Source organism: Camelus ferus, chromosome 16, assembly GCF_009834535.1.
Source record: "Camelus ferus isolate YT-003-E chromosome 16, BCGSAC_Cfer_1.0, whole genome shotgun sequence".
NCBI lineage: Eukaryota > Metazoa > Chordata > Mammalia > Artiodactyla > Camelidae > Camelus > Camelus ferus.
The window spans coordinates 6,549,983-6,573,563 of NC_045711.1; the positions used below are offsets into that span (position 1 = coordinate 6,549,983).

Here is a 23,581-nt window from a genome sequence, read left to right on the forward strand (position 1 = left end):
GTCATTAAGATACTGTTTAGCCTAACTTTTTTTATATATGCTCACCAATCTCTTCTGGAGCCTACCTGAAAATTCACAATAAATAAAAACATGCAATTAGATGATTTCCCATCTGCCAAGGAATGATTCAATTGTCCATTAGAAGCCAGAGTCTAAAAATACATAAAGGGAAATTATTAGGTATTGTTGACACATATTTCTGTTGTAGGACAGGACTAGCACCATGGGCAAAATACAAAGCCTCTTTTGTAAATGTTACCCGCTTTTTAAAAGGCAAGACATCATGGGGGAGGGAGCAAATTAAACCATAATTTTCAGACTACATTTCCTTACTGTCACTCAGAAAAATTGCCAGGTGTTTCCAGGGTAGTTTATACATAAATATACTAGCTGAATCAGGAAATCTTTTCAGGGCAAATGAATCAACTTAATTAAAAGAAGACTTAAGATGCCAAGCCTAGTGATTTTGGAAGTGGGGAGGAAATTTAGGAAATCCATCGGGAAGCACACATCTTTCGCATAGGAGTTTTAAATCCTGGTACAGACCTCAGGCTGGGACGCACCTTCTCACCAGCCCACCAGGCATCATGGGTTAGAGGCAGGATTGTTTCATTTTTTTTTAACTGAACAAGTATTTTCAGTCTTTCTTCCAGATCAGCTGTAAAGGGCAACTACAACACCACCAAAGGCATTTTTTTCCCTTAAGAAAGAACTCCCATCAGTTTGCTGGATAATTGTTCCTTCCTGAGGTGCTAGAAAACCAGAAGTATTCTGAACCATCTCTTCAGTTCTCTGAAGCCCTCTCCAGAAAACACCTGTAGCTCCTACATCATTCTTTTTCTTTTTTGAAAGACTGCTGTTTTTCTCTTTTTAAATGTTTTTAGGGAGAGGTAATTAGGTATTTATTAATTTTGTTTTTCATTGGAGGCACCGGGGATTGAACCCAGGACCTTGTGCATGCTAAGCATGCGCTCTACCACTGAGCTATCCCCTCCCTGCTCCTTCCTACACCATCCTCATCCTCCTGACAAGACCTCCGCACTTCCATTCTGCTAGAGGGGGAAAGCAGTGGAGACTACTTCCTCTCTGTCTTCAGCCAAATGAGACCAGAGACCAAGATGAGGAGGGACTGCCGTCCACCAGCTGCCCTCTTGTCACATGTCCATACTGTCTGCCCAGCACCCAGGCTATAAGTGGGGAGGACACATAAGAATCAAACAGTCAAGCAAGTAACACATTAAGGACTGAGAAGTGCCATAAAGGAATTGTAAGAAATGAGGATCTGACCTCATCTTCGGGTTTGGGAAGATTTCCCTGGGGAAAGGACATTTAAGCCCAGGCCTGAAAGCTGAGGAGGAATTGGCTAGAGTGAGACACAGACTGTTCCTGGCAGCCCAAGGAACAGCCTGTGCGAGAGGCCCTGTTAAGGAGATGTGCAGGTCAGTGTGGCTGCAGGCAGTGTGTCTGGGTGAAGCTGGAGAGGGGAGAAGGACCGGGCATCAAAGACTCTGCAAAGTGTTCTGGGAGGGGTAATGAGAGTGACAACCAGCACAGTGGAACGGTAGTTATTCATACTTCTCACTGCCCACATCAGTCACCAGAGGCCACCCCCACCCTCCCTGGGCTTACCCACCCAGGGACATGCCAACGAGGGCATTCCAAGCTACTGCCCAGGTGGCCAGATGCAGGCCAGGGTCAAAGGCCTGGTCTGCAGTGTTGCCTTTTAAAAGGTTTTCAAGCTGGAAGGGTCCTGGGAGATCACGTGAGCCAAGGCTTCCCAGCCCTGACGGCACATCAGCTTCCGCTGGGGGATTGTGAAAACTTACCAGTGTCAGGGCTCCAACCCCGAGCCTCACTTCATTGATCTGGGGTGGGCCCCAGACATTGGTTAAGTTTTAAAAACTCCCCCGGTGATACTAAGGTGCACCCGGGGCTGAAAACCGCTGATGCAGTCCAGATCTCTGACACGATAGCAATCATTCATCTTACGGGAGTCTAATGGTGCTGGGCTGTGGGATGACTTATGCTACCCAGATCTTCCCAACCAACCCTGTCTCCAGGTGAGGAAACCAGGGCTGGCCACAGGCATTCCAGGGCTCTTTCTTTGGGTAATGAGTGAAATCTCAATTCCAACCAAAGGAGCAGGAGAGGAACAGGAGAGTTTTGGGCAAGTTCCCTCCTCTGCTTTACTGGGCAGCTACAACAGCCTCGAAAAACATTTTCAGCCTCCGACTAAGGAGATACTTCCGACGGGCTCTCTGGGTCCCCCATCATTCTACTCAGCGAACACACAGCAGCCGGGTGTGATACAGGATACGGGAGGGAGCCCGGGGCTGGTGAGAGACATAAAACAGGGGCCACTGTTGCTTCTGTATCTATTCTGGGCCCAGGATGGATGATGTCACCTCCAGCGGCAGTGGAAAGAGGAGTCATGAATCATCCATGAACCAGCCAAGCCTCCAAGATAATAAATCGGATGTCGGCACTGCGTGCTTTGCAGATCTGGTGCAGAGGCGCCGGCTCCGCCTGGGGTGCTGGAACACAGGCACCAGCGCTGGGAACATTCAGAGAGAAGGAGGCACTTTCAATTATTTCCTGATATCAAGATGGGGTGGCAAGTGGAGGAAGAAATTTCAGATTTGTAGGGAGGGCCCAAAGGCGCGCAACTTTGATCACAGTAAAACCACGGCAGTTATTTTCATGCACTGCCGAGTTTTGCCAACCAAACCCGAGGATCAAGACAAGCATTTCCACACAGGGGCTGAGCCCATTAATTACTGCTGTGCCCCTGGCGTATTCCGCCCGCAGACCTTGTAGGTGTTACCATTTTGACCCTCAACTGCATTAATTTAGCTCAGAAACTCACTCTAGGATTGAATTTGGCAAATCTTCCTGCCCGGAAGGGTTGCTGGGACAACATAAAGAAATCAAGAAGTCTGTTTCCAGGTTTTGAAGTTCAGTGTTGTCTTGTTGTGTTTTCTTTCTTATTTTTTTCCAGGGTTGAAGTCAGGGCAGGTGTGTAAAGATGGCAAAGTTTGTGCCGTCATACATGAGTTCTCCCAATTTTCTTCTCTTTCTTTCTTACTCTCTCTCTCTTTTTTATTTTTATTTTTTGCCTTATTTTTATTTCTCTAAGTAGCCAAGTTGAATCAACCAGCTAGAAACACTAGTCTACTGAGTATGTTTTGCATTCTTGGAGTTGGGGGTTCTGACAGCTCCTAAGTGTACTGGTAATTCCTTGGCTTACAAAGAAATGAGTGAGCTCCAAAGGCCACTGAATTAAACATTGAACCTCAGAGCTCTCCAAGTGTTTCTCTCTACCAAAAATTATCTCTAACACCGTAAGGTTGATTTCACAGTCTTTGGCTGAACTAGACTTGGGCAAGCCATGAACTCTCATGATCTAGGGGCTGTGCACTCTCTGCGAAGTAGATCTTTTCTCCAATTTCTCTCACACAAAATTTTGCAGAGGGAGCAGTTGTGATGTGGACAGGAATGTGCAGGGCAGAAGGTCGCCCGCTGTTACTGCAGGCCACCGGTGAGCAGGGGACTCACCCGGCAAGAAGTACTACTGTGTCCTCCTTGTGAGTTTCCTATCTTGTTAACTGTGCTGCTGTAACATAGCACCACAAACTGGGGGGCTTAAAACAACAGCAATTTACTCTCTCACGGTTCTGGAAGCTGGAAGTCTGAAATCAAGGTGTCAGCAGGACCATGTTCTCTTGGCAGGTTCTAGGAGAAAATCTGTCCCATGCCTCTCTTAGCTTTAGCAATCCTTGGCTCACAGCTGCATACTCCAATCTCTGCTTCCATGGTCACATGACTTTCTCCTTGTGTGTCTCCCTTCACATGTCCTCCCTCTTCTTAGAAGGACACTAGTCATACTCCCGTATGACCTCATCTTAACTTGATTGCATTTGTAAAGATCCTGTTTCCAAATAAGGTCACATGCTGAGGTACCAGGGGTTCGGACTTCAACATCTCTTTTGGGGGGATACTATTCAACCCACAACGTGGAGGAAAACCTTACAGCATCTGTCAACAGCTCTCCAGAGTGCTAACATTTTCTCCAATCAGCAAGCTTAGACTTCATCCCTCAAGGAGTGATAGTATTTTTATTAGTAATAAAATAACAGCAGTTATTATGATAGTAATAAAGTTAACATTTATAGGTCGTGTCCTAAGCATCAGATCCTTCACATAAATTCTCTCTCCTAAACCTCACAAGTCCGTGAGTTAATAACATTCTCCATGTAACAGATGAGAAAACTGAGGTTGAGAGAAGTTTAAAAACTTGCCCAAGGTCACAATGCTGGTTAGTGGTGGCGCTGGATTTGAACCCAGCAGTGTGACTTGAGACCTGCGCTCTCACCCCTTTGCCACGTGGCCCAGGAACCTCACAAGCTTCATAAACTGGGAACCTGCCTTGATTCTTAAGCTTTAAGCAATGAGGACACAGAGAAGGATCCTGTATTTGCCACATTGTGTAAGGTCCCCAAATGTTTAGTAATCATAACTTGGGTCAGGACAATGCTTTTAATTTTCTTTCTTCTTTAATTAAAAAGACTTTAACTCCTGGAACGGAGGATCTCCCTGTTCTGATCTCTCTCACAAACTCTGGGACAAACTAAAGCAAACCGGGCTTCTTTTTCAGACCGAGGCCAGGCTGGCTATTCTATTAATAGCACGTTGTCTGGGAAGAGCAGAAACTACTAAGAAAATCCTCATCTATCTATCTGACTCTCTGTTTATGGAAAGAGAAAGACAGGAGGCGACTTGGAGGCAAAGGATTCTCGGCTGCATATAATCAAGTCTTATTTGGAGCCCCTCTCCCTGGCAGGACAGGAAACTCTGATGAGGCAGGACCCATTCCTCATTCAGCAAAGGATGAGACACCACATGAAAACGCCAGCATTACAACCAAGTTGAAAAATATTGACGCAAATGTCAGGAACAGGGTAGAAGTGACAACAGTTATCATGCCAGGGCGCTGAGATGGGGTGAACGTCTTTCTTTTGAAAATTCTCCCATGTAGTTCTATCACTACCTTTACAATTCAAATTGGGATGGATTGTAAAAGCTTACACAAAAAAAGTACCTGAATAGGTAATAAATGCACATGGTACAAAAATTTAAAGGGAAATGAGAATAAAGTGAAAAGTTTCCCTGTATCTTCGTACTTCTGGTCACTGAATCCTCTTCCCCAGAAGCAAATGCTGTTTTTTGTTTACATGTATTTGCATCTATGAGTACAGGCACATGTGAATAAATGTATTCAAGTCTCCCACTGCAGCCAGATACTATTCCAAGTCCTTGACACCCTTACAAGCCTCAGGCTAACCGGATGTCATCATTCCTGTCTTATAGATGAGGAATCTGAGTCACAGAGAGGTTAAGTAACTTGCCCAAGGTCACACAGCTATCAAGTCACAAAGCTTAGATTCAGGCACTGCTGTCTTCACAGCCTGTGCTCTTAGCTACTACGCCATTCTCACTCTGTAACCAGTTTTGTGACTGTCCTTTTGGAAATAGTCTGTGCACATGGAAACAAATTATGTGTATGAAGGAGAGGGGAAAATTGTTTTTAAGACAAAGGTCTTAAAAATTTAAATACAGATTGTAGTTGGTCTAAAGAAGATAAACTGGCAGTTCTTTAAGGGGGAAAGGAGGGAAGAAAGGCTACCGGGCCCTGACCACAGGCTGTGGCCCCATCACAAGTTGGCTAATTAACTCTTTCAGAGCAAGTGTGTTGCTTCCACAGGAGAGTCAAAGGGGGCTCAAAGCTCTTCAGTGACTGCCTGAGATCACGCCCATGGGAAGCGGGGATGGAAGCCAAGCACGGGAAGCAGTAAACTCAGGCTCTTTTCGGTGTCCCCCGAGACAGAGACACATATGGGTCAAGGAACGTCCTCTAAGCCTGGGGCCCAAACTGAAGTTCAAGTCCAGAGCCGCACATAATGGGGACTCCTCTAGTCCCAGCAGGAGGCAGCCGCCCCAGCTTCTGGTCCCCCCGGGCCAGTCCCCTACACACCCCAGCAGCGCAGTGATGCTGAGAAAGGCAGGGCTTTAACCAAGCCGCCGAGCTGAAGGCTCCTTTCTCTTCAGGCCTCCAAGCTCTGCCCTCACCGAGATCTTAAACCATGTGAGAGTCGGAGCTGGGCCTCTATGGGAACAGAGCCGAACAAAAGCCTCATTGTCCGTCTCCACAAAAAATCCGTTTCTGGGTCAATGAAGTGGCTGACCCGGGGCCCACTCCCTTTCTGCTTCCACAGCCAGGAGGGAGGCAGGAAGACCTAAAAGGGCATCAGCCTTTTGGTACCAGGGCTTTTATTCCAAAGGAAAAGAGTCCAAGATTTATTCTACAGCTAGGACATCATAGGGCATCCAGGGGGCAAATGCCCCGGGCCCTTGGCCCCCCGCTGGCAGGGTGCTGCGGACTCTGCTCTAGTCCCCATCCACCGAGAAAGCAGGTGAACAGAAACCAAGCTCCTGTGTTGATTAATATCTCAAGAGACAGAGCCAGGATGGGCGCTTCCGGAATTTAGTTAGCTCAGGGAAAAAAATTCAAGTGTACTCCTTGTTTTCCCGTCAGAAATGAAGAAGATCTCAGATCGATGCTGCCTGGGCTGGGGCATCTACAGGAATCACCAACGGCCTCCTCTGCATGTTTTCAAATTCACGTTCCCCTTCCACTCTGCCCTTCTAATTGGTTATTTGCGAGGTCATGTTTGCAGCAATTTCTCGGGAAGGCTAATGGTGTTTATTTAACGAGAAAATAAAATGTACAGACAGCTCCAGAGGCTGGTCTCTGAGAGATGGCTCAGGGTGGGGGCCACAGCTCCCCTCCTTCACCCTCCTTGGCTGCCCTTTCTCGTGGACCCTGGAGGAGGTCCTGAGATACGTCGGGGAACAGGTCAGGCCTTGAGGGGACTGTGCTGGGGGCTGAGGGTGGGGGCAGGTTGCACAACCTCTGGGCAAAGCCCTGCAAGGGAGCGAAGAGGCTGGATGCACCCTCTTGGTGGGCATCCCTTACACACCCGGCTTTAGAAGGAGGTCTCCCGGAGCACTGAACACAGGTCCTGAGTATCCAGTGGAGAGGTAAGTGGCTGTCCATTTATGCCACCATGGGACTTGGCAGTTCTTCCTCCTTCTAACTGAAGTGCCTCCAACTTCAAGTCTGCACATAACTGTTTTCCAACAGAACCTCTCCAAGAACCCAAAGGCAGTAGTTAGCGTCCACGTCACTGCCAGCCCCACCCTCCAGGCTTCCCAACCAGGTGGAACTGGGGAAGACTCAATCATACTGAGTTTCTACCCTATTCTAACATTCTTAGAGTCCAGATTTATCAATATCAATGTTTCTTAAACAGGGGCCCTACACTGACACTGGTCCCCTCTGGGAAGAGAAGAGGATTATCACCTGACCTGATCTAACCCTTCACTGAAAGAGCCCACTGCCAGGCTCGCTGACCACATCGCACTGAGGACTAGGCTCAAAGCTCTGTGCGACCAAGACCCTCGGTTGGTTAGTGGCCTGTGACAGACCAACAGCTTCCAATTCAGGTACAGAACGGGGATCAATACCAATAATGATCAGCTGCTGGCTTATAGGTTTCCATATAAACCCCTTAATACATCTCAGACTTGGGCTCGAGTGTGACGGGTACTTAACAGCATCGGCAACGAGCACGCGGATGAGTGGGCGGATCTGGGGGAGACGCAAAGGGCATGAGCAGCGTGGACCCGGGCAGCAGATCCTGCTCCAGACCCCGAGTGGGCACCGGTGTCGTGCAGGCTGCCCCAGCGTCACATCAGCGCAGGTGTCCTCACCAGCTGTCGTTCAACAAACCCTTAGCACGCTTTCTACCCCATCCAACAACCCTTTCCCACCCAGCGGGACTTATTCTTCTTTGTCAACACACTTCTTCCTCCATCCTATAAAGTCATGTTTACAGGCTGTAAAGTCCCAACCCTCTCCCCCAGGTAAATAAAGTCAAAATGTCAGGACCTCATTAGGAAATACACATGTTATCTTTGACATCCCACACCTACAAGGGAAGCAATGTCTTTTTCTTTCAATTTAATTTAGGCCTTTGTGAAACTTTTTACATCCTTCCTCCCCCTTGGGAAACAGGCACCAATAGACAAAGAATTAGTGTGATTTTTTTAATGGTCTTTAGCATACAGAGAAGAGTCAGTCTGGACTTCAGAGGTCAATTTCAAAAGTGAGTGTCTGGCAGGTAGTCAGAACGTTAAAGGCTGTTTTTTCTCCTTAGAAAAGCATTATCTTCTATCACAGCTTCAGCTCCATCTTACTGGCACTACTTTAATAAATAACCCAATTATGCAAATTATGGAGACAGAAAAATTCAGCCAACTGCCTTTCGGGTTGGAGATGCTCTACGAGCGAGCATCTCGGGAGACGCCGAGCCGGGTCTCACTGCCTTGAGGTGAGCCTGCGGAAAGCTGCTCCCTCCGGACGGGCACCGCCAGCCTGGGAAGGCACTCTTTCTGTCCGGGGTCCTGCTGGGGCTGGTGCTCTCTGGGGTTCACAGAGGCCCCCGAGCTGAGGTCTGTACAGGGCACTGCCTCCTCTCCAGGGCCATTAGCACTGCTCTTAATAAGCAACTGCCAAGAGTTGGGAGAGGAGCTATCATACATCACACAGATCTTTATTTTTCTCTCCGCGTATCCTGTTTCTTCGCCTCTGGCAATGCTCCGGAGCAAACAGGCCTGCTGGGTGATGGAAGCCACGGGGAGTGAGAAGGCCTGTCCCCAGGTCTCTCCTCTGTACTTGGCCAGAAACCACTCCCTCTCCAGCTGACCCTCAGCAGGCGACCTGATAAGCTTCAAAGACACTCAGCTCATTTTCCACTGGGCCCCTAAACCACCCAGCTCTCCCCTGATGGGCCAGGCTTAGAGGGACCTGCCAGTGCAGGCCCTGAGGTCAGAGGGAGGGGGCAGAGCTGAGGCTCCCCTGGAATGAGCTCATGGGGGGCTCCCTTCCCCCACAAGAGATGTATTTCAGCATCCAGTATCCCCACCGCCCACTTTCTCAAACAGCTGATGTGGGACGAGTGGAGAGAGTGCGCTGAACCATTCCACCTCCCTCCCTCCCCCGGCTCTCAACCAGCCTCCCCCCAGCCACCACCACAGGGCACCTGCTTGCTTCTTTCCTCCCTGACCCCCTCCAGCCCCACTCTTGGGATCAATACCTAATGCTGAATTCAAGATCTTATCTGAGTTTTGCAAGGATAAAGCAACAAACTTTCCCCCAATGATTAAATCCTTTGATGACCAGCCCAATATTTTTCAGCCCTCCTCTCAGAACGTTTAGAGAGCAAATGAAATGACTCTGAAACTGGAAAGCCACCATTCCCTCTCTCCCCTTGGGCACAAATAGCCTCAGAGCACGCTAAGCAATGAAGTAATGGGCGGGGCCCAGGAAGGCCCCATCCTCTACCCAGCTCAGCTCCTCGCCCGGCTGTAGGGACCTGCTGTGCAACAGTCCCAAACGCCACATGCCTCAGTTTCTCCATCTGAAAATGGAGGTACACCACAGTCCAGCAAGCAGATAGATGTGGAGAAGGACTAATAATGTGCTTAAGTCCTTAAAATCACCCAACTCCCCTGCTTTAAACCACTGCATAGCCCTGTGCTTACAGAGTGGTAAGGGGCATGGGCTCAGGGTCAGGCAGGCTGGGTTTACGTCCAAGCTCTGCTCCGACTTTGTGTGACTCAGGGCAGCTCGGTTCACCCACGACTCTCTGTTGTAAGGATTTCACAATATGTGTAGGCACCATGCTCAGAGTGGCTCTACAGGGAGTGTTACCATGACCTGGTTAACACAGGACCACCCTGTTACCATGATGTGTGCAGTGATAGGATGTCAGGACCCCCTTCAGGAATGGAGGGTGTGTTCTCCAGCCACTGAGAGTGCTGCTGGACGATGCCCCCCAACTCCCCGGCCCCAGCTGTTGGTCCCCTCCAGGACTTCCTCAGTACAAGCCCAAGGGTGTACTTCCCAGGTCACTGCATCCAATGACTGATCAACATACAGGTATAGCTGGGCAGCTGAAGGACCACCTTCTCTTCAAGTTCCCCAGGGCCTCCCCCGCCGCCCAGCCCCCGTGAGGAGCACCTCCAGTGAACCTCCCGCATGCTGAGCCCCGTCCCAGGGAACCCAACCTGTGACAACAGCTTGGCTTCTCTCAGTTAGAAAATGAAAACAAAAAGGAAATTATCTGGGACAAACTTCCAGTTCAAAAGCTAAAAGCCAGAAACATACGTCAGGTCCTGGAGCTCATCCATCCCAGTTCCTGTATTTTCCAGAGGCGGAGCCTGAGGGGTTCAGAAAGGTTAGGGAAAGTGCTCCCAGCTACACACAAAGGGGCTGCAGAAGCAGGAAGGTGGTTCCTCAAAGGAGGAAGGTAGGAAGATGCCCAACTTCCGTGTGTGTCAGATGCTGAATGACCTTCCTGCTCCCAGGATGGAGACGCGCCTCCTAGGAGGGCTCACTGTCTGCTGTCCCCGGGGTGCTTTTCCACGGTGCTGCTGAGGTCCAAGCACAGATGTCAAGTGGGAAGAAACACAGGCTGGTGCCATGCAGATGTAACTGAGGACCACGCTTGTGCCTGCTACGGGATGGGCGCGGCGGGGCGGGGCATAGGGCAGGAGGCGGCCACTGTGCAGCGAGGAGTAGAAATTCTGCCCCAACCCCTGGCTCCCAAGGGCAAGTGTGGCCTGAGTGGGTCCCATAAGTCTGGCCTGACCTGACTCCCAGCAGGCCAGGCCTCAGGGTCCACGGAGATTTCCCTGCATAGCAGCGGACATGGCTCCAAGGGCACACAGGTGGTTTTCAAAACACCTGGGGTTGAGGACAAGTCACCTGCCCAGGCTGCCCAATGGAGCTGGGTTAGAAGTCGACGGGAAATGCTGAGCAAGGTCCTGCCAACACACAGGGGTTAATGTCTGGGCCTCTTTAAGCAGGAAGCTGGCGGCAGTGCCAGCCGGAGAGGTGTCCTCAACTTCTGCCACCGCAGCACTTTCCTCTGATAAGATAATGGGAAACAGGAAGCCGAGGAGGTGAAGGGAAGGTTGGGGCAAGGTGGTTGCAGAAGGATGTTATTTTCTTGCGCTTATCCACCCGATTCCAAACGCACATTCCGTCAGGCGAGGGGTGTGGGGCCCGCTTGCTTTACATACGTGATTTGTGTTTCTGTTGTGGTTATGTTCTTTTTTTTTTTTTTTTTTTTTTAAATTCCTTCCTCCTCTAATGCTCTGAATCACTAATTACCCCAGCCTCAGCACCCAGTCAAAAGAGAAACTCCTCTGAGCTCTTCGGAGGGGCTGGAGAGTGTGGAAGGGCCAAAGTCCCCCTACACAGACAGAACAGCGGGAGCAGGAGGAGGGGGCGGCAGGGTGTCAGGGCCTCCTGTTGAAACCTCTAGACACAGCGCCTCCCCAGCTCAGTTTCCTTCCCGCCTTCTCTTTCCCGCCCCACGGGCACAGGCTACATCCACTCAGGCCAGTTCCTGGAGGGGCATGGGGCGCAGTGCTCAGAAGAGCTCTCTCTACTCCTGGTTGACTGCTCCACTGTCATCTTGAAATTCTTAATACTTTTTGAATCAGAGGCCCTGCCTTTCATCTTGTTCTGACTCCACGAATTAGGTAGGTAAGGGGTCCTGCACCTACCGCAGGAATCTTAAACGCTGTCAGGGCAGAAGGATGCCGGGCATGGCCCTGTCTTGGCTGGGGTCGGGCAGGGCCGTGCCCACCCTCCTTCCCGCCATCACCACCAGAAGCCTTGACTTGGGGGAGTGAAGCGAGGACGTTCCTGAAGCCCCCCCCAAGAGCTGGGCCGTGGAATGACCTCCCCCCCTCACAACAGGAACCATGTCCCTCACCCAGTCAGAGAGGAACCACCGCCATGTCCCTGCGCCCAGCACCTTTGGAGAAGGGGGAGAGAACCCCCCACAACAGGAGGCATCTGGGTTAGAAGCGGGAGAACGCTCCCTGGCACCTCCTCTGCGGTGTGTCCGGGCTCCTGACGACCCGCGTGCGAGTCCTGCTTCTGTCAGTTACCAGCGGGGTGGCCTGACGCCCAGAGTCATCAGCCCTCTCAAGACCCTCAGACGGTGAGCCTGAAACTTGCCCTGCACGGCTGTGAGGGTTAAACGAGATGGTTCATCACCTCCTCCAACACAGGGCCTGACACAGAGCAGGAGGTCAAAATCCTTTATACACTGATATTCAAACCAGAATGACAATAATACTGCCTAGAAGCCGCTCAAGAACCTTCCGGGATTATGAACACCGGTGCCACGTGCAGATGGGCCTTGCCCAGCCTGAAATAAATGACGAGAACACTCTCCTTAACAAACCCGTCCCAGTGTGGAGACAACAAGGAGCAGGATTTGCAATCAGCCAGCCCAGGTGTGAGTCTCTACTCTGACCTTGGGTTGGAAGGTACCAACCCACTCTGAGCTTTGGTTATCTCATGCACAAATGGTGGTGATGAGGAGAATGGTAATAATAGCTAACATTTATGCACAGTGGATGGTACTACACTCTCCAAACAATCCTAAAAGGAGGTACCAATATTATCCCCCTTTACAGATGAGTAAACTGAGGCATAAAGCAGCTAAGTGATTTCCCCAAAGTCACAACAACCCCCCTGGGGCTGCTGAGAAGATCAAGCCAGACGACGCATGTGCAAGCCGTGCCTGGTTAACTGTAAAGATCAACGTGGTGATCAAGGGTATCAAGAATCGCCATCACCCGCACCACCTTCCTCCGCCTCCTGGCTCTCACTCCAGAGCCTTGCGGGAGACAAAGGCGATTCTTCTACACCTGTCAGCAATTCTTTTCTCTCCTTGCCTCCCCCTACTCCTCGTCCCCCACTCCCTCCCCATCCCCTCCCAACAAATAGACCACTGATGCCCCGGTTTTCTGCCCAGTTTTCCATTTTGCCTTTTAAGGATGCTGTGGATGGAAGCAGGAGATGCCGGACTTCCAGGCACACACAGGACACCCCTCCTTCTCCCACCCCTGCAAGCAACGATTCCCATCCTGCTGTTTCCTCCCTTCCACTCAGCCTGCCTGCTCCAAACAGGAGAGACACACAGTCAGGGCTGGGTAACTGCTTCTAATCACAGGTGACAGCGAGAATGTAAACAACACAAGAAACATCTAAATGCAATCCGAGTGGCAAGGAAACACTGTTCACAGCTCCTTCTCTCAAGAACACTGCTTCCTGCCACTCCCCTTCGGAAATCCTGCTCATGAACACCCCATTAACAGGAACCCCCTGCAAACCAGGGGCTTCTGGAGAAGAGCCGCATGGAATGCTAAACCGTAACTTTTGACCCTGCTTCCTCTGGGGAGGATTTTCTAGATTCAACCGATTTTTCTGTTTAAGGCAATAATTTCACCATGTTCTTTTTTTTTGGGGGGGGGGGAGTGAGGTGGGAAGAGGTCAAAGACCCCTTTGAGAATCAATTCAGAGCTAGAAAGGCTCTCCCGAGAAAAACATAAAACATTTTGTGTGTCATTTCAGGGGTTCATGGACCCCAAGATGAGACCCATTTTCTAAAACATGGACAGGACAGTAAGAGCACAGGAGAAAACACAGGAAGTGCAGGTGCCCTCCAAACTTCCAAGAGGCACAGAAGGGCACTTTCAAGTCTGTACTCACTGTACACGTCGAATAAACCTAGACGAGGCTTTTTTTTTGTTTGTTTTTTGGCTCTTTAGATTGACAGTGTGCTTCTAAACCACCTCCTTCAATGCAAATTGAGAACTCAATTGAGTAATTGCTGTGAATAATTTCCACTTGGATCGCTTAGTGCTGTGGTTTAGCAAAGACTCAGAAAGCCAGGATTAGAAAAGTCTATCAGAACGCGTGTTGGGTGTGGCTGCATAATTAAATGACAGTTCATGAGCCAAAAGGAAATGGGGTTTTAACTGTCTAGTATCAGCCCCTGGTGCTACTGTGGGCCTCCATCAATCCAGATCTTTAACAGACGTCACCTCTACCTGCCTGACTTTGGAACAGTCACTGTATCTTTTGTCTGCAGGACTGGGGATGGGAAGAGACGGATGCCAGGAGAGGCAGAAGGGGGAACCTTCTCACTCTGGGGTTCTTACCTCTGTGCCTGTTGGTCGTCTTATCAAACATCAGCATTGCATCCTCCACCTGCAAAACAAGTACAAAACAGAGCCTGCTTTAGGAATTTTAACAAAATATACAAAATATTATATATTCGGGACGGGGGTGGCAGTTTCCATGACAGAAGTCATGGTTGCTCATTAAAAATTATTTGAAAATACAAATATTAGAAAGAAAAAAGAAATTACTGTTTTTCCATCTTTCCAACCTAGCACAGCCACAGTTAACATCTAGGGTACTTCCCTTCAGTTTTTGCCTTAAAAACCAACCAACCAACCATGCCTATTTCAATACAGTTGTTTTTTTTTAATGGAGGTACTGGGGATTGAACCCAGGACATCTCACATGCTCTGTCACTGAGCTGTACTCCATCGCCCTCAACATAGTTTAAATCATACTATAAGTGGAATTTCCCATTCTTTTTTTTTTAAATAACAACACAATATTGCAAACAATTCCCAGATGACTACTATCATGAATACTATCTTTTTTTCCTAATTTTTTTAATGGTGGTAAAATACACATACCACAAAAACTGCCATCTTAACCATTTGTAAGTGTTCAGCTCAGTGGTATTAAACACATTCGCAACGTCGGACTACCCTCACCACCCCTCATCTCCAGAACATCTTCCACCTTGTAAAACTGAAACTATCCCCAGGAAACAGTAACTGTCCTCTCCCTTCGTCCCCTCAGTCTATGGCAGGCACCTGCCTACCTTCTGTCTCTATGACTCTAAATACTTCATATAAGTAGAATGATAAAGCATTTGTCTTTTTGTGACTGGCTTCGTTCACTTTGCAGAACGTCCTCAAGGTTCATCCACATCCCATTCATTGGCTTCTCCATCTGTCCATCGATGGGCACTTGGGCTTTAGTACTGGGAAGAGTGCTGCTGTGAACATGGGCGTACAAGTGTCTTTTGAGTCCCCACTGTCAGTCCTTTTAGGTGTAAACTCAGAAATGAAATTGCTGGATCATATGGTAATTTTAGTTTGTTGTTGTTGTTTTTTTTTTTTTTTTTTTTTTTGAGGAACTGCCATACTGTTTCCACAGTGGCTGTGCTATTTTACATTCCCACCAACAGTACACAAAGGTTCCAATTTCTCCACGTCCTGGCCAATACTTGTTATTTTCTGCCTTTTCTCAAAAAACTAGTCGTCATCCTAATGGATGTGACGTACCGTGAATACTGTCCTGACAGCTGTGTAACACTTCGTGGAAGAAGGAGCTATAGCTTACTTAATTATCCTTCTGATGGATATTTAAATTGTTTCCAGTTATAAACAACGGAACTTTAACATCTTGATTGTTATGGGCTGAACTGTACCCCCCCACCCTACCCGACCCAATTCATATATTGAAGTCCTAACCCCAGTATCTCATAATGTGACTGTACTTGGAGATAGGCCTTCAAAGAGGTAATTAAGTTAAAATGAGGTCATTAGGGTGGGCCCTGATTCAGTACAGCTGGTGTCCTTGTCAGAAAAGGAAATCTGGACACGGGGACAGAGGGAAGACCACGTGAAGACTCAAAAGAGAAGGTGGCCGTCTGCAAGCCAAGAAGAGAGGCCTCAGAAGAAACCACCTGCTGATACCTTGATCCTGGACTTCAGAATTGTGAGAAAGTAAATTTCTGTTGTTTAAGCCACCTGGTCTGTGGTTTTGGCAGCCCAGCAGACTAATACACTGACGCTAGGACCTTCTCAAAAACATTAAAGAGAGGAAAGTAGCAAAGGCATCCTTCTGTCTCTCTTCCTAGTCCCTTCCTCATCCTCCCATGCATCCTGCAACCCTTTTAGACAGACATTTCTAGACATTCAGGATCCACACTCAAGTCCCATGTAGATCTCAAGAAACTCACACTTATCAAACCAGATTTGGCTCTGAATTCCACTCCTTTTATTCATGCTCCAATCCTTTATTTGCTCCACAAAAGACACATCTTTAGTGCAGGTGTTGCCCTAAACCAATCAGCCATTTACCTGCAGACTGTACCTGTCTGGCCAGGTATGCAGCCTGATCTCCTCATGTATCTTGTGGACAAGATTGGCAGGAAAAATACAACCAAACCAAGTGGTTGTAGGTGGACAAAACTGTTAGCCAAAGGGCTCCGTGCTTGGAGCAATCTCAGTGTGTGCGTGTGGCTGGGAAGGACCGAGCACTGTTCACTGGAGCTCAAAGGCTCACAAATGAGCTTGGGGGCCTGAGCAAAGCCAGCTGAGAAAAGGAATCAGAGGCTATTCATTCCTCACTCCTCGCAGACGACAATCTCCAATGGAGGGGAAGACATCGGGCGAAGCAATAAAACCAGGTTTAAAATGGTGCCTCCAGACAAATCAAATCTATTTTTCTAGATGCTATCAAATATAATAGGGGGAAATGCAAAGTCAAGGTAAGAATGCAAGAGGGGGTAGGCAAGCCAGACACAAACCTCGAAGGGACTGGTCTAGCTTCAAAATCCCTTCTGGAGTCAGGGCCCCCTTGCGTTGCTAAGCAACCGAGCCTGAACAAACAGGCTCCTGGGGCCTTCCCCTTCTGGTCCCCATTTCTGAAGTCAGTTACTGGGAGGAAAATGGCCCTGCATGGTGACTGCTCCTCCAGCAGGAAGCTGCCCTCTCTCTCCCAGGGACTAGACTGAGGGGAGTAGGGGATGCCAGTTTGGAGAAGGGGTGCCTTCGCCATACCCAGCCCTGGCCAAGCAGGCTTGCTGAGTCCCCCCGACACCGGCAGAAGCTACACACACCACAGCCGTCTGCCTCCTGTGCGCCCCTCAAGCAAAACCACCAGAAGATCAACCGGTTTGTTTGTACACAGAGCCGTCACACTTGAGCATATGGTATCGCAGACTCAGACCCTGGGCCTCGTTAAGAATTCCAGTGCCTGGGGTGCAGGTGGGTGGCGGGTGAGGCCTGCCGGGTATCGCACAGGTAAATGTGACATCTGTTTCGCACCCATTGCCATATTTTCTGAGACGTTTGCCAAGTCCTTATTTTGAGCTAAAAGTGCCTAACAGTAAGAAAAACAGCCTCCCTTCTGCGCTGGCCATGTGTTGGTACTGCAACTCAGCTCCCCTTAGGAAGTAAACATTTTGAATTAAAAAAAAATGTATTTTCAAAACTCCCCTTTCCACAGGGTGTACCGAGGTCCCTCTTTTCCTTCCTATGTTTGGACATTTTCTGCCGCTGTCTTCCTAACATTCTCTCCACCCTGGTGAGTGAGGAGGAGGAGCTGTGTGTGTTTTGGGGGCAACTATTGTTGTAAAGAAAAGAGCTCTTTCCTCCATAGTCCAGGTGTACAATGGGGCTCGCCAAGACCTCCTGACTAGACAAAGCGCCAGGGTGAAAGAAAAAAAATTCTATTAACGCTTTACAAAATAAAACATCTAAGAAGTAGCTAGAAAGGAAAGAGAAAAGGGAGAAAAAAAATCAGTATGGGTAAGTCCCGGTGCTTGGAGGGAGAGAAAACTTCTCAGCGATTGCAAAACACTTATTAATTCAGAGAAGCCATCAATGCAATGGAAATCTGGCAGAACAGCAAGAGCTGAAACGGGAAGAATTTGAATATACAAAGGCTGAATAGAATGAAAAATACGGCCTCACATACGGGGCTGTTTCTCACGGTTCTCTGTGAATCAAACAGAAGCGGCTTGTGTGAGCCTCCATCACAGGGCAATGAGGGACACAGTCAAGGTAGCTGGGATTCAGCCCTGGAGTGAGTAACTGCTAACTCTGTCTGTCTGTCTGTCTGTCACACACACACACACACACACACACACACACACACACACACACACACACACACACACACACACACACAGACACAGGTAGATCAGTTGGCTGGCAGTCATCAACTTCAGCACACGGGCTTATTCAGTGTGCTAGAAGAGCACAAAAGAGTCGGAGGGCGGGACACAGTTCTCCGACTTCGGGGAGAAAACCCCGTTAACCCAGGAGAAATGTCACCTTCCTCCCTGTGATCAGCACTGGTATTTATTTTGTGTTGACGGTGCCCTTACCAGCCATACTGATTTCTCTGTGCCAGAGGTGGGGGCCCACAAGCCTAGGAGTCCTGGGTGTCCCTGGAGAGAGGGAGCAAGAAGAGGGGGTGTCTGAACCTGAGCAGACTGTGTCCCATGTCTTGGCACACACCAGGTCTGTCTGAGGAGATGGAACTTGTTCCAACCTTGAGATATGCCTTCTAATAACTTAAGGCAGGTGTAAAATGTGGCCCTGGCATCCTCGGTGCTGTATCTTTGTGAACGACAGCAGGAGAGCAGGACAAGTAACTTTTAAGTGAGATGGCTGGGGATGTGAGACACCAGGAGGTCCCTAACATGTAACTCTATCACGTGGCCGTGGCCTCCTCAGAGGTGTGCACCATGCACTCCCCACGTCTGAGAGTCCAGAGTGGGGAGCCACGCTGTCAGCCTCTATGGCCCAAGGGGTTGGGCAGGGCGTCTCAAACCTCCTCCCAGTCAGAATCACCTGGAGAACTTGCTAAAAACACAGATTCCCCTGGGCCTCTCTCCTGCAGGATATCTGATTCAGGGTGCAGCGTCTGCATTTTTAACAAGCTCCTGAGTGATGCTGACGCAGCAGCCGGCCTGTGGACCTGACTTCCCAGGCGCTACTCTAAGGGATGAGAAATAAGAGCGTAAGTTAGAGCCACTGGACAGAACTGCCTCTTCCTTTTTACAGACACTCAGTGCTCAATATATGGACCAAATTTCCCTTCCAGAGGCAACCAAGGCACGTCAGTGTGGCAATGGGTCTCCCCTCTGTGTTCCCCGTCTCTCAGACGTCTACACGCCAAAATCCAGAAAATGACGACAGCAGAACCTATGATGGAAAAGATGACAAGAAGAGGGACTTCTTAGTGGGAACCAAGCTGTCCCTGCACCCAGTGCAGGAAAAATTTGGGTTCTCCCAGGATGACAGAAACTTTCCTTCTAACAGATCAACTCCAGCTAGTATCTCCATCATTTGGCCAACTCAGTCTGGATTAGAAAATCTAATAAATTAACTTTACTTACTTTAATGCAACGTGTAATTATTAGGCATATGCTATTTGCAAAGCATCAGCCTAAGTCCAAATAAGAGGCAGATTATATATAGGTCCACGGTGTATGGATTGCCCCACACCCTTTACCCTGTAATTTGGTAGATCCTCTCTCAAAGAGGTGGAATCCATCTCCCCATCCTGTGTATCTGGACTTGACTAGTTACAGTCAATAAAAGAGGTGGAGAGAGTGGTATGCCTGTTTGGGGCCCAGCCTTGGGAGAGTCTGTGTGCTTCGGTTTGCTCTCTCTTGCACCTCCACCGTCACCATGAGAAGGGCATGCCTAGGCCAGCCTGCTGGAGGATGAGAGACAAATGGAGGAGGGCCAAGTCCCCTCAGTTGCCCCAGCTGGGGCCAACCTACAGGGGCTGACAGCTGGTCACTTGCCCGTTGCTTGAGCTCAGCCAAGATCCGCAGAACCGTGCCCAGTGGCCTCTCAATTCGTAAAATAAACAGCTATTGTCTGCCACTGAGGTTTTGTGCTTGTTTCTTACACAGCATTCTTGTGGCAACAAGTAACTCATACATGGTCACTGCTCTCAAAAAAAAAAAAAAGCTTTTGGTCTGTAAGAAGATACACAGGCAGTCTCAAATAGTACTAGACAGTGAACGAAGGCAAGAAAAGGGGTGGAAGGAGGTAAAAGGTGGAACGTGAGCTGAGTATTCAACTATTGATTCTACATTCTGAGTGGAATACAGGTACCAGGGTGTGGAGGGGCCACTTCTAAATTTCACCCTGGCAGCGAGGTTGGAGACCAAGATCCTGGAAATGCCAAGAGAAACTGGCAACACACTCCTCACTAAATGAGCACCATGAAAATCTGCAGTAATAAGCACTCAAGTCAGTGGGTGATGCCTCTCTAATCCTAATTCATTTAATGAATGAGTGAACCCTCTTGAGAATGAGTCAAAAGATTTATTGTGAGCCAGACATTCTTGCTGGGTGACTTTAGAAGTTGCCAGAAGATGCCGACCATATCCAGAGGTTAGACTTCAGCCAGCCCAGCTCATGTACTGGCTGAAGATGAACCCTCTCAAGTCACAAAGCAAAGACGCTCCTCAGGTAGAAATTCTGCTTGTCAGGTTGGTTGGCCAAAGGATGGGGCCCTAGTGTGTGCTCCCAGACCACTGCCACTTCTGCCTGTGGTTTTGGCTCCCCATGTAGACAGCAGGTGAGTGAACCTGATTTGGGGACACAGAAAACTAGTTCCCAGGAACAAAAGGGAAAAGCATTGCTGGTAATAAATAACTTGGCAAGAGCTGGGATGCAGCTGAGCATGGCAGGCAGTGCTACACCAAGCATGGGCAGGATCCAGGTTCTAATCCCAGCCCCACCAGGAGCTCCCTGAGGACAAATCACCTCCTTTATCAGTCCTTAGTGTCCCATCTGTGAAAGGAGAGAACTGTATGAGATGGTCACCTGTGATCCACTTTTAGAGACTTTGCCTAGAATGCTGAAATGGACTGCAGAGCCTGCTGGGACAACATCCAGGAGCATCAGATTCACCACTTGTCCTCTGCAAATTCTCGGTGCTGCGAGGATGTTTCAGAGCTCTGCTGTGGCTGGCCAACGCACTCTGAGAAACTTCCTACCCATCTTGGGATGCAAATACACACACGCCCACACACCATACGTATCAAGAACAAAGCAGGAAACGGCACTCCAAATGATCCTTAAATTATCTGGTCAGACACAAGGAGGGAGAGGAAAAGGAAAAGAAGAAACGCAGCTCTTCAAACTCCCCCAGAACAAATGCCCTTCAATTTTGCTTCTTGCTCCCACTCAAACGCTTCAAGCGTTAGTTTAAATAAACGCCCATAAACGCAATACCGTGCTACTACGGCGCGCGAGGTTTAACAGGCCTGCTTATGCTCTATAAACTCAAGACACTAAAGCCACAAGAGTGGAGTGAGTCACGCAGACGAGGCAGGACTGCCCAGGACAAAGGAGCCTGGAATCCGTGCTGGAGACGGAGGCTGCCTTATCCCGGGATCGTTTCTGAACATAGGATGGCACCGCTCTCCGCTGCTCCTCCAACCAGCCTGCACAAACCCAACTCCGCTCCTGCCCCAGAGCTCAAGAAGGGCATCTAGTTTATGGAAAGGAGACTTCTCGGTAGGCTCCATTCCCACAACAAGTGAGGAGGGTTGACCTTTTATCATTGCCCAAGAGGAAGAATGGAGGAGGAAAGGGAGCAGGTGGGAAAATCCCATTAGTTCACACTGAAATCTGCCACCAGTGCTTTTCAACCTTGACTGCTCACCAGAATCACCCAAAGAACTTAAAAAAAGTCCCTGCTGCCAAGGCCACACCCCGACCAGTTAAATCAGCATTCCAGAGCCGGGAGCCCAGCACAGGAGTGTTTAAAGCTCCCCCAGTGATTCCAGGGTGCAGTCATTAGAGCCACTGTTCCAAATGGCTAAACACAGCTGAGCTGAACTTTAATCACAGCATATATGTGTGGAGAGGGGCCCCATAAAAAGGGCTTTACCTGGATCTTTGGCAGCCTAAAGACTGGCCTTTGTCCCCTGCCCAAGTCCAGATCCAGCAGGCCCTTTGCCACAAGTGGCTCCTCCGGGGCTCTCCTCACTGTTTTGGTCCTGCCGCCGCTAGGCGCTTTTTCCTTCATTCTAAAACTCAAAAAATTCTAGTTTGCATCCACCTGAAAGCTTGTCTATTTTAACTCATACCTATGTCTTAACTGAGTAACAAGACAAAAAGTCTGCTTAGTTCCTCCCAAACTTCTTCTTGACAGTAAAACAGACATAATGTAAGATGTGCCGTTTTAACCCTTTTTTGATAAACAATTCAGTGGCATTAAGTACATTTCCTAAACTCTTCACAGAAGGCTCCCAAGTCTTACGATGGGCAGAATGTTCTATTCCCATTGACAAAGACTCTTCTTTACCGGCCCTATTTTTTTCTTTTTTCTTTTTTAATTCTTGCAGGGTCTTCCCTTTTCCCTTTAACTTAAACAAAAACAAACCAACCCCAGTATTCATCAGATAGTAGTTATGAATTTATAAACCATTTCCCATGGGAATTAAAGGGTGTGGGGTCTCCAAATGACTCTATGCTGGAGATTCAGATATTTCACTTACATAAAGGGAGGCCAAACCTCCTGCTCAGAGATTCTGATTCCGCAAGTAAATATCAGACTCTCGGCTACGAACTGTTTCCCCCGAAATAATGACTACTGTAATAGCTACCATTTACTGGAGCTTAAAAGGCAATTTACAAAGCTCATTTAATTATCACAATAGCTCTGAGGTAGATATTATCACACCCATTATATAGGTAAGGAAATTGTGGCTCATTGTGATTAAGTGACTTGCCTAGGATCACACACACGCAGTAAATGGTGGAGCCAGATTTAAAACCAGATGCATCCCTACGTCTATCTACCAGTCGCCCTTAACTGTTCTGTTTTTTGAATCCCTGGGGCTTAGTGTAGTGCCATTCATTGTCTCCTAAGCGAACCTACAAACACTGCCTTAAAACTCTACCAAAGAGTTAAGAGAGGTGATGAGGTAACCAAGGAGATAGCTGTACACGGCTTCTGGCAGGCTCAGGGGAGAAGGGGATGCTTAGAGAGAGACAAAGGGAAACAAGGAGGATGGAGGGGTCTCCTCCTTTTAGATGGGCAAGTTCTAGAAGCCCAGAGCTCACTTGTCTGCTCCGTGGTCACAGAGCAAGCCAGTGGCAGGGCTGGAACTGGCGGAGGGGTCTCAGAACTGAGTCCAGGGCTCAGACCACCAGTTCCTGATGTGAGACCCGCTTCCCAGAGTCTTAGGAAGCCTTCAGAAGGTGGTGGGTGGTGAGTGCCTAACGCATAGGACACTCTCATCATAACAGATCTGTTGCAAGTCACTGCCCCACCCCAGCAATCTCATGTGTGTGCGCATGCGCGCGCACACACACTGCCCACACTGTTAAGTGGGGAGCCACGCCCAATGCTGTGAGTCTTCTCACTGCAGACGGGTCACATCAAGGGACAGCCACTAAGGAAACCAGCAGTCCCAGGAGACTCCATCTCAACACAGAGCAAAGGAAGCAAGAATCTGCCTGTACAACCTCGGCTTGAGGTGGGGGTTCCGGTCTGGCTGTGCCGGCAAAGCCCGGGCCCAGCACCAACCACCTGGAGGGCACGACAGGAGGCTCTCTCTGGGGACATCCCAGCCAGGATTAGACAGGAGGCTGCGAAGGGGCCAGGCACGAGCTGCTGAAGGAGAAGCAGTTGGTTCCGGCAGGCTTGACAGCTGTCACACGGAAATGGCATCTGGCCTAACGGCCTCTCGTGTGAGGCGCCTTCGCATGGCGGCTGCTGTGCTCTGGAAATCCATGGCCC

At 49.0% G+C, this 23,581-nt stretch overlaps 1 protein-coding gene across 10 annotated transcripts in view; it reads right to left on the bottom strand.

Moving 5' to 3' along the window:
• MSI2 (musashi RNA binding protein 2) overlaps nucleotides 1-23,581 on the bottom strand; it is a 379,910-nt gene that overhangs the window by 124,095 nt on the left and 232,234 nt on the right. For all 10 annotated transcript variants that reach the window (XR_004326623.1, XM_032498440.1, XM_032498445.1 and 7 more), the window contains one exon: nucleotides 14,149-14,197. Coding sequence is in view for 9 of the 10 variants with exons in the window: in XM_032498440.1 (XP_032354331.1) it covers nucleotides 14,149-14,197 (49 nt within the window). In the remaining variant the exon portion in view is untranslated. The remainder of the gene's footprint in view (nucleotides 1-14,148; nucleotides 14,198-23,581) is intronic.